Raw genomic sequence first — 11,309 nt, 5'->3', positions numbered from 1 at the left:
ACAATTAGACAGGAGCTACAACTTGTTTTTAGAAAATATTTGAATAGTATTTCGGATGAGCATATGGATAAATGTAGTGCTTAATATCTAACTTTTATTGATCGTATCATGTTTAAAAAAGTTTAAAGTATATGAAAGACAATAATTATAATTTAATTTAGTAAAAAACAACTTATTACTGAGACTGAGAGACAGAGATTAAGGTAGCATTTGGTGGAAAGATAGAGAGTGAAAGACTAAGACTGAGAGACAAAGACTAAGAGACAGAGACAGAAATAAATTTCAATATTCTGTTTGGTACAAAGTGGGAGATAGATATGAAAACAAGAATGAAACTCTAATTTAATTTGTACAAAAAGTAAATTTGAAATTAATTAATTGAGATAAGGGTATTTTAGGTATAAAATGTTATTAAAGTTTCAGTTTCTGTCTCTAAAAATTTCAGTCCCCTGTGTCCTCACTTTTTGGAGGTAGTGAAATACTGAAATTTTAGGGACAGAGACAGAAATTTTAGTACCAATTTCTAAGTCAACAAACATGATACTGAGTCTCCGTCTCTCAGTCTCTGTCCCAATACCTCAAAACAAACGCTACCTAAGAGACAGAGATTGAAATAAATCTCAGTATTCTATTTGGTGTAAAATAGGAGACAAAAATTAAAATAAGAATGAAATTCTAATTTAATTTGTACAAAGGGTAAAATTGAAATTAATTAATTGAAATGAAGGTATTTTAGGTATAAAATATTATTAAAGTTTCAGTCTCCATCTCTAAAAATTTTAGTCCCATACGTTTCTATTTTTTGAAGGTACTGAAATATTAAAATTTTAAAGACGGAGACAGAAATTTTAGTACAAGTCTCTGAACCAACAAGCATGATATTGAGTCTCAGTCTCCTAGTTTCTGTCTCAATACCTCAAAACAAACACTACCACAATGTGTAATAGTTAAAGATAATATATAAACAATTATGTATGTTTTTAGAAACAGTCAAATTATCGTGTAAAGATATTAAGAAATTTATTTTTCTGTTTTAAAATTTTTATGCTTTTTTTTGTTTTCAATCTCTTTAAATACTTTAAAATAGTAAAAAGGATTAAAGTTATCTTGAAAAAATACAATAGTTTAAGTTTAATTATATTATTATTTTTATTATGTGAGAAATATTTTACTCAAGATATAATAGTATATATGCAAAAGATGAATTCCTCCTCCCATTTGAATTGCAAAGGTTAAATATCTCCAATTTGATTTAACTAATTTTTATAAAAAAAGTGAATTGAAATAATGCTATTTGCACACTAATTAGATTTGTTACATACAAAGTATAAATTGATTACAATAATACTATAATTATTTTTTAAATTGAAAAAAGAGATCTGTTTTGAAATCGTACAAGTGTACGGGTTTACTACTAATTTGTGATAAAAGAAAGCTCAAAATGATAAAAAGATTGGTTTTTCATATTAAATTAATTATTTATTTTAGTTTTTAATTAAATTATTAATTAGAATTTTCATATCATACAAGTAATTGGGTATAGTTTTGGCATCCAAATTAAAAAATTTAGGATTTAGGATTAGGATATAATTATCCAAACATGGCCTTGGTTGGTGCCTTAGGCCTACTAACACCGAGTAGAGGAAAAAAGAGAAGCCCAAGAGCCGCCGCACTGGCTTATAACACATTTTGGGGTTGCGAGTTGCGGGTTCTGAGCTTAAAGACTACTTCTTCTCTTTCACTCTCACCATTTCACACTGCTTCTTCCTTTCTTCGTTCTTTCTGTTCCAATTCCAACCAACTCAAACCACGAACCACCAACATTCATACAATGGTCATCGAAGCTTCTAATCCTGCTCTTGTAACTTTCTCTTCTGACGACGTCGTTTTCAAGTCCCCTAACGACCGTCGTTTTTACCGCCTCTTACACCTCTCTAACGGACTTCAAGCTTTGATTGTTCACGATCCCGAGATTTTCCCTCAAGGTCCTCTCCAAGATGAAGATGAAGCAGATGATGAAGAAGATGAAGATGAAGAAGAAGATGATGATGATGATGAAGATGAAGAAGACGAAGAAGATGATGAAGAAGAAGAAGAAGAGGAAGGAGAAGAAACTGGAATGGATATAGATGGGAATAAGGATGCTGCTGCTCAGACTAAAAAGGTTTTTGCTTATATGAAGTTGAAAATTGCTGCAATTTTTGAAATTTTCATTGTCCTTCCTATTTCAATTTTATTGCTTGGTTCTTGAACTAGGTTAGTGGATTGTTACTTTTTACTTTATATAGGGAAAGTAGTTGGCAAGGTTAGGGTATGATTTATGTGTGAAATATCTGATTATGATCTTTAATGCTTAATACCAAAGGGTCTAGAACTCTAGATTAAAGGTTATTTAAAGGATGGATTATCAATTGAGATTGTGGCATGCATACTTGTGTAAAAGTTTATGGTCGAGTTTGTTGCAATGCTCTTTTACTCTAAAAAATAAGCACTTTTATCGCTTGATATGATGCTGAGTTGTGTTACTTGTGTATATCATGGTTTTGTACTTCAATATGAATGCGGTAAGACTTGTGATTTTTGTTGTAGCAGGCGGCAGCAGCCATGTGTGTAGGAATTGGCAGCTTTTCGGATCCTTTTGAAGCACAGGGACTGGCACATTTTCTAGGTTTGGAAGTTATATTTTACATTATATTTGTAAAACATTTCATTCTTTTAACCAGTTCCTTCTAGAGACGTCCTAGCTCCTAAGAGGAAGGTTTTCGATTTCTTGAAGTTACCATTTTTGTAATTGGTTTACAGAGCACATGCTCTTCATGGGGAGTGAAGAATTCCCGGATGAAAACGAGGTCAGTTTGGGTCTTGTCTTGTCATGCATTTGAATTTATCTCGTTTCCTCCCTATATTTGGGAAAGTATGCATTTATGATTTTGCCGAACTAAAGGATCAAATAATTTTATCTAGAATATGTTTGTGTTGGTTAAGAGGAGATAGAACTGTAGCGTAAAGACTTGTTGTTGCCTGTTATGACATAATATTGTAGAATTAATGTTAATTTTGCATTATAATGTCCTTTTTTTTCCCTTTATTTTGCGCTTATATGAAGCCTTGGGTGGAAGAATGTATTGTATATATATCAGGGCATGCAGGATTTTGGCTGTAACCAATTGTCGCATTAATTAAATGAATACCACATTGTCTGTTAGGGTCTTTCCAAAGCATCAACAAATGAATAAAAAATTCTTGTGAAATTCAAAATTATGTCCTTTGGGGCTTTTTCCCCTCATGTTTTTTTTTTGTTTTTTTTTTTGTCTAAGTGATCCCTCAAGCTTCAATATATTCTATCCCTCATGTTTTTGGTCTAAATGATCCCTCAAGCATCTTTTGCAACTTGGCCCAGCTCAGCCAACTTCATTTATTTATTTTTAATAAATGAAGAATATCATTAAGACAGGATGATGAATAAATAAAAAATCCTCATTATAAGAGAAAAAGAAACAATCCCAAAAAAAAAGCTATCCATGAAGTGTTTTCAATCTTAGCTTCTTTTTTTTCAAAAATGCTATTCGTATTACCAAAATCAGCCACTAAAACTAGCCACCAATGTATTTGTGTATAAATACATGTGTGATTTAATTTATTTTCAACCTGTATTTGTATTCCGGCATGTATTTTATACTGGTGGCTGACTTTAGTGGCTGATTTCGGTGACACGTAGCATAGTCCCTTTTTTTGTACTTTCATCAAACTTAAAAAGGCCAAAATTAATTAGCATTAATTTGATTCATTTCTTTGAATGTAACATAAGCGTACACCTTGTAATTTGTTCCAAGACTACAACGTGCAGTTAATTTGCCTAGCAGCTTGACTGTTTTTATTGCTAGTATGATAGCTATTTATCCAAGCACGGTGGCTCCTCAAATGCATATACAGAGACTGAACATACATGCTACCATTTTGAAGTAAAGCCAGAGTTTTTGAAGGGTGCCTTGAGAAGGTAAATCTTGCTTTCCGTTGTGAGGACATGAAAAGTCCTGTCTATTGCACTTTGTTATGCATCCATTTTTGCATAAAGGCTCTTCCCAATTCTTACCTTAAAATTTGAACTTGAATTTCATCTTGTGATGCTGGTTGTGAATTGTATGTAAATCCATATTGTATATGTTGATCATGCATTGGTTGTGAACTGTGCGTGAATCCATATTGTATCTGTTGATCATGCATAGCTTTTAGCAAATGCAGTTTAATAGAAGTTAACAGGACATTTCTGTTAAAGAATCCTCTACTATTTATCAAATTGAATTTGGATCCTCTAAATTTTGAATTTTCACTTTAGAGAATAAAGTGTGATCTTTCATCCTTGAATAGTTTCTCTCTCATATTTTTTCTTTGTCCCACCTATGAAATAAATGATGAAAGATCACACTTTACCCTCTAAAGTAAAATCCAAAATTTAGAGGATTCAAATCCTATCAAATTGTTGACATCATTTGTTTGAAAACATAAAACAAAACATTACATAGAGGGTAGAGGACAAGATATCCTCAATGAAAAAATTGAGATTAACAGAGTGCATCAAAAGTACAAAGTTCTCTACTCTATCTCTACATATCAAAGAGATTACCCCTCTAAACAAAACACCTAATCCTATCCCACAAGACTTGCTATAGACGGACATAAGAATCAATATCCCTCCTCAATGTTTGTTAAAATACAAGACTATAGACATAAAATCTAGTGATCTTTATTCTACATACTGATTATTTTATTCATCTCATTTTTCTTGGTAAAACATTTTCTGGTGATTTGGGTTATAATATTTTTATTATCAATATTTGTTGTTTTTATTGCACTTAAACATAGCTAAATGAATCTAATGATTCAATTTTGATAATTTTATGAGGTCCTTGGAATTTTCAATCCTCTTGATAGGTATGCTAGACTTCTTTTTAAACTTTTGTTTGGTCTTTCTTCTCTTATCAGATTTTCTCAGTTCTTTATTTCACCTCTTGTAAAAATGGAGGCCATGGAGCGAGAAGTACAGGCAGTAGATTCAGGTATGTCTCATTATAATCCAATTATGCAGATTTTCACTTTAATTATGATTCTAGAAAGCGCTCAGATTTTCTTATCTGCAGTTTGCTGATAATGTTTTTGGTATACCATAATGGTATACAAAACTGAACATAGAATTTAACCAGGCTTTGCAAAGCGATGCTTGCCGTCTTCAACAACTTCAATGCCATACTTCTGCTGTTGGTCATCCTTTAAACAGATTCTTTTGGGGTATGCCATAAAAGTGTTGTTCATCTATTACATGGTCAATTAGATATTTAGATTTCTTTGTATAATTAAATTACTATTTCATTTCTTTTCCATGTACATGAAGGCAATAAGAAGAGCTTGGTTGATGCTATGGAGAAGGGTGTTAATTTGCGGGAGCAAATATTCAAACTATACAAAGATTATTACCATGGTGGATTAATGAAGCTTGTTGTTATTGGTGGAGGTGAATTCCTACTTACCTACACCATTATTCAATTTAAAGTTTTACAATTTTATTTTAGTAATGTTTTTCTTCCAGCAATAATAAGGTGCTTAGTTTTTTTTTTTCCATTCCCACTTATACATTTATTAATAGTTGAGAAATAATTATACTAGGCTCAAGATTAGATTCATCATAGATTTATCTTCTACAAAAATGAGATTTATTTGTTTTAACAACTCACGCCAGGATTAGGATTGAGACCAATATATGCTGGTATGTTTATTCTTTATAGTGATGTGCTTTATGTATAAATGTGTAGACCCTCTTGATGTGCTTGAGAGTTGGGTTGCGGAATTATTTGGTGCTATCAGAAAGGGTCCTCAAGTGAACCCCAAGTTCAGTGCAGAAGGTCCTATTTGGAAATCTGGTAAAGTTTACTGGCTAGAAGCTGTCAAAGATGTTCATATCCTCGACTTATTGTGGACACTTCCCTGTCTACACCAGGAGTATTTGAAGAAACCGCAGGATTATTTAGCTCATCTTCTTGGGCATGGTAAGATATCTCATTATGGATGAATAGCTGATACAGTGATACTTGACAGTTAAGACTGCATACTTTATAACTTTGTATACGCTTGTATCTGTTGTCATGTATTTTTTTTTGCATCTTAAGCAAAAGCCAGTCTTCTGTTTGTGTATATACATCTTCACCAGTTTTTGTTCCAACTTAAAATTATTATGAAAATTTGTTTTCTGCAATAGGATTTTTTTCATATGTGTAGAAGTTACTATGTTTAAGAGCTTAACCACTTTACATGCAATGGAAAGTGGTTTTGGTATATGATTTTGATGATATGTTTTTCTCATTCTTTCATCACAATTTCCTTTTTATGGTCTCTACTTTTGTTTTCCAATGGAAGTTTTACTTCTCATTTTGTCAATCTATATTTTTATCTCAAATCTAAGTCTGGACATTTTCTTGTGCGGCTTTCATTAACAATAACATAATCAACCTTTCAGAGGGCAAGGGAAGCTTGCTTTCCTTTCTCAAGGCTAAAGGTTGGGCTACATCTCTCTCTGCCGGTGTTGGGGATGAAGGAACTTATCGGTCAACTATAGCTTATATCTTTGTTGTGTCCATAAACCTCACTGACTCTGGTGTTGAAAAGGTGATCATAATCTCATCACTTGTATGGCCTTTCAGATAGAAGAGAGTAAGAGCAAGTAGTGTGTTTAGTGGGCCCTCAAACATAAGATTTATTTCAATTTCAGCTTTATTATTATTATTATTATATTGGATTAAAATTTTTCAGTCAATAGACTAGTGTGAAAACAGTATTGACCAGTTGATGGGTAAATTAACTTGTGTGATCATTCAGATCAGCTTATGCTTTCCAGTTTCTACAAATTACTTCTCTTCAATATGGCTTAACTTTGATTTCACTTCCCAGATCTTTGATATCATTGGCTTTGTCTATCAATACCTGAAGTTATTGCATCAAATTCCTCCACAAGAATGGATATTCAAAGAACTTCAAAGCATTGGAAAAATGGATTTTAGATTTGCAGAAGAGCAACCACAAGATGATTATGCTGCTGAACTCTCAGGTTTCTAATTTATCTGCTTGGAGTTGTTTTCTTAAGTCGTTTGTTAATCAATAGGATATAGAGAAAATGCAACATATGATAGAAGATTAAAAAAATTGCTGTCATTTTGTGTTTATAGCAAAAACTGAATATTTATTTGTTATGCTTTCAACCCAATTACAATATATTTTGAAAGTTTAGATACTTCCTATGCAGATTTGTTATATTTTTCTGGCTTATTTGAATTATTTTTTTGTGCAGAAAATTTACTCTTTTATCCACCAGAGCATGTCATATATGGTGAATATGTTTACCAGACTTGGGACGAACAGTTGATAAAGCAACTTCTTGGTTTCTTCATTCCAGAAAACATGAGAGTAGATGTTGTTTCGAAGTTGTTCCTTAAGTCGGAACGTGAGTTATCTTTTCACCTTTGGCTAGTTGGCACTTCTATTTATTTCTTTCACTGTTAATCTGTTATGTTGAACCATTGGGAATTGATAACTAAACTCAATTGTTAACAAAATATATCTGGAAGTTATATTTCCATCATGATGATTGAACAACTTGATGGTGCTACTTTGCAGATGTCCAATGTGAACCTTGGTTTGGTTCACGTTATGTTGAAGAAGACATTGCTCAAGATTTAATGGAGTTATGGAGAAATCCTCCAGAAATTGAGGCCTCACTACATCTTCCATCAAAAAATGAGTTCATTCCAAGTGATTTTTCTATACGTTCTGGTGACACATGTGATGAGTTTGCAAATTCAACTTCTCCTAGATGTATAGTTGATGAAGCATTGATCAAATTCTGGTACAAGTTGGATAGTACTTTCAAAGTTCCTCGTGCCAATACATATTTTCGGATTAACTTGAAGGGTGGATATGCTAATGCCCGGAGTTGTGTATTGTCTGAATTGTTCATTCTTCTTCTTAAAGATGAGTTGAATGAAGTCATATATCAGGTTAATCATCTGTCTTGCTTGACACTAAAAGTAGAGCCATTCGTCTATATTATATATCCTCCATCAAAACATGTTGCTCATTCAGAAATTTTCTGTTGTTTCGGTTATTTGTTTACTTCTCTCTTGTTTGGAGGATTTCTGTCCTTCGTACATTTTTGTTTCTGAATAGATTCACTAGGTAATTCTATTTACTACATAGCTTCATACCTTAAGCATGTAAACTGATTAATTGAGAAAAAGGTATCTTTATAAGAGAGAGGCTTCCACTCTTAACTGACTATTCAAACTCCTAACTAATTACTTTGTTTTTTTTTTTTCATTCCAGCTTTCCAAAATATCATCTGCTAGTTTATATGTGCAAATTTTTGTATCATAAGATTTGGCTCGAGTTAAAATTAAATAATCTTAGGCAATCTAAGAAACTGTTGGTGAATGTAGTTACTTCAATCTTATTTTTAAAGGACTTTATACAACATGTGTCTATGTGTGCAGGCTAGTATTGCAAAGTTAGAAACTTCTGTCTCCTATGTTGGCGACAAACTGGAACTGAAGGTCTATGGTTTCAATGAGAAGCTTCCCATTCTCTTATCTAAAGTTTTATCAGTAGCTAGATCCTTTATTCCTACTGGCGATCGATTTGAGGTACATCACATATTTCCTTTTATCTCTTATCAAAATGTCTATGTTATCCTTTTTGCCCTGTTTCATAGTTCTGTTTGCTTTGTTGATTATAATGAACCAATCATTATTGTTCAGGTTATAAAAGAAGACATGAAGAGAACTTTGAAGAATACCAACATGAAGCCTTTAAGTCATTCGGCATATTTGAGATTGCAAGTTTTGTGCCAGAGCTTTTATGACATTGAGGAGAAGCTGCATCATCTAAATGATTTATTTCTTGATGATTTGATTGCATTTATCCCTGAACTTCGCTCCGAGGTAGGCATGAAATATTTAATCTTATATGTTATTGTTTGGACTATTTTACAGTCTTTTATTGTCAAGTTTTATTTTATTTTATTTCTTGTAAAAAAGAATAATGTTTTCAAAAAATACATGCATGGGAAGTGTTATTATATCCTTAAACCCTAAACCTTAAACTTAATATAACTACTTTGTTTGATGCACTTGTTCTGTTTATGTGTATGAGAATCTCATGTCTCAGCTTGATAATGCTTACATTTACAAGAAAATAGCTACTTCTTGGTAGCTTGTTCTTTGTTTATTAGTTTTTAATTACTTGGTTTTTAAACATGAGTTCCATGATATATTATAGTTCTCTAGTTTATATCAATAAATTGTTTGAAATTTATTCCTTTACATCAACTTTGGACAGCTATACATTGAGGGTCTATGCCATGGAAATATTTCAGAAGAAGAAGCAATTAACATATCAAATATATTTAAGATGAACTTTATAGTAAATCCACTTCCCATTGAGCTGAGGCACGCTGAACGCGTTATTTGCCTTCCATCCAGTGCCAATCTAGTTAGAGATGTTAGTGTAAAGAACAAGTCAGAAAAGAATTCTGTGGTTGAGGTAATTTCAGTTGGATTATTTTTGTTTGTCGTTTTTCATGGATAATTGTTTTTTGAAATTTCTAACAAACTTCTCCTGTTTCTTAATTTGGTATTCATGCAGCTATATTTTCAAATTGAGCAAGATCTTGGGTTGGGATCAATCAAATTGAAAGCTTTAATTGATCTTTTTGAAGAAATTGTGGACGAGCCGCTTTTCAATCAGCTGAGGTGACTATTGAATGCTATTTTAGTTCTTGCATTTGACCGTCTAACATTTGTTAACGAAAATATGTTTTCACTTTCCATGGCCTTTTATGGGTTGTATTTATATTTGTTTCTTTATTTATCTTCATTTGTTTATTTATTTGTGTGTATCTGGATACAGGACAAAAGAGCAGCTTGGTTATGTTGTCGAATGTAGCCTACGGTTAACATACCGTATTTTTGGGTTTTGTTTCTGTGTTCAATCATCTGAGTACGACCCAATTTATGTGCAAGGTAGAATTGACAACTTCATAGATGGCGTTGAAGAATTGTTGGTTAGTATTCCTGGTTCCTTCTATCTCATTGTTCTGAGACTAATGGCTCCCTCATGAATTGCATTAAATTTGACATGATTTGGGTGCTCAAGAAATTGTAAACACACCCCACTATTTTCCAAATTAAAAGACCTGTGTTCTAAGGAATTTATGTGACTGCAGGATGGGCTTGATGATGATTCCTTTGAGAATTACAAAAGTGGGTTAATGGCAAAACTGCTCGAGAAAGATCATTCGCTTAACTACGAAAGCAATCGATTGTGGAGTCAGATTGTTGATAAAAGGTTATTTTACATTTAGTTATATAATAAGTTTGTGGATGATGAGTAAGGAAGACCAACCTTGAAGAAAATGATAACAAATAATATTGATTTTCAGGTATATCTTTGATATATCAAAGAAGGAAGCAGAAGAATTGAAGAACATAAGCAAGCAAGATGTTGTTGAGTGGTACCGGACATATTTCAGACAGTCGTCTCCGAAGTGTCGGCGACTTCTCATTCGTTTATGGGGCTGCAACACAAAGTTTGAAGATGATGTTGCACTGCCTGAAACTCTGCAAGCCATAAAAGATCCAGCTTCATTTAAAATGTCATCCGAGTTTTATCCAAATCTTTGTTAAAACCTGAAGATATGCATTTTTGAACTCATGAAGTACCATTCAGATTTGAGAGCCTTTGTTTTTTAAGTGTAAATCACATTTATGTGCGAATTATTTATTGATCAATAATATTTTGGAATTGAGGAAAGTCTTCATTCATTGGTAGTTTCTTTTGGCCTTTTGGAGCTTGGTACACTGTATTATTGCTCTATTTGTTTGGCGCATGAAATGATTTATGACACAGCATAGTATAATTTTGCGATTTATGTTTGCTTTCTCACTGAATATTGGGTATGTATTATGGATTAATAGTGAAAATGGTATCTAAGATCAAAAGCTTTGAATTGATTGCTAATGTGTTGTTATTTAACTATCAGAATGATCAATCCGATGTTTTTAGACACAAATTGGAGGTGTGAATCTTTTGGAGATCAAATTAATGTACTTGTAATTTTTTAAAGACTTCTGATCATTATTCCTTAACTAGTGTGTATAGGTATATATCAAGTATGCCTTAATCATTGATATAAAATACATGTAATATAAAATATATATTAAAAATAAGTTAAACAATATATTTATTTATACACAAATATATGAATTAAT

At 32.2% G+C, this 11,309-nt stretch overlaps 1 protein-coding gene across 1 annotated transcript; it reads left to right on the top strand.

The window, feature by feature from the left end:
• The first annotated feature begins 1,629 nt into the window (after positions 1–1,629).
• LOC107473923 (nardilysin-like) lies at positions 1,630–10,965 on the top strand. The gene is made up of 19 exons (XM_016093521.3): positions 1,630–2,164; positions 2,593–2,668; positions 2,803–2,849; positions 3,885–3,997; positions 4,984–5,057; positions 5,191–5,286; positions 5,390–5,509; positions 5,808–6,041; positions 6,509–6,657; positions 6,940–7,096; positions 7,337–7,489; positions 7,663–8,042; positions 8,535–8,684; positions 8,799–8,981; positions 9,379–9,582; positions 9,685–9,791; positions 9,949–10,102; positions 10,265–10,386; positions 10,481–10,965. Exons 1-19 carry the CDS (start codon positions 1,832–1,834, stop codon positions 10,722–10,724), a joined length of 3,096 nt encoding a protein of 1,031 aa, XP_015949007.3. The 5' UTR covers positions 1,630–1,831; the 3' UTR covers positions 10,725–10,965.
• The last annotated feature ends 344 nt before the right edge of the window (positions 10,966–11,309 follow it).

This window comes from Arachis duranensis, chromosome 1 (assembly GCF_000817695.3).
Source record: "Arachis duranensis cultivar V14167 chromosome 1, aradu.V14167.gnm2.J7QH, whole genome shotgun sequence".
Classification (NCBI taxonomy): domain Eukaryota; kingdom Viridiplantae; phylum Streptophyta; class Magnoliopsida; order Fabales; family Fabaceae; genus Arachis; species Arachis duranensis.
This window is presented reverse-complemented; position numbering and strand designations above follow the sequence as displayed.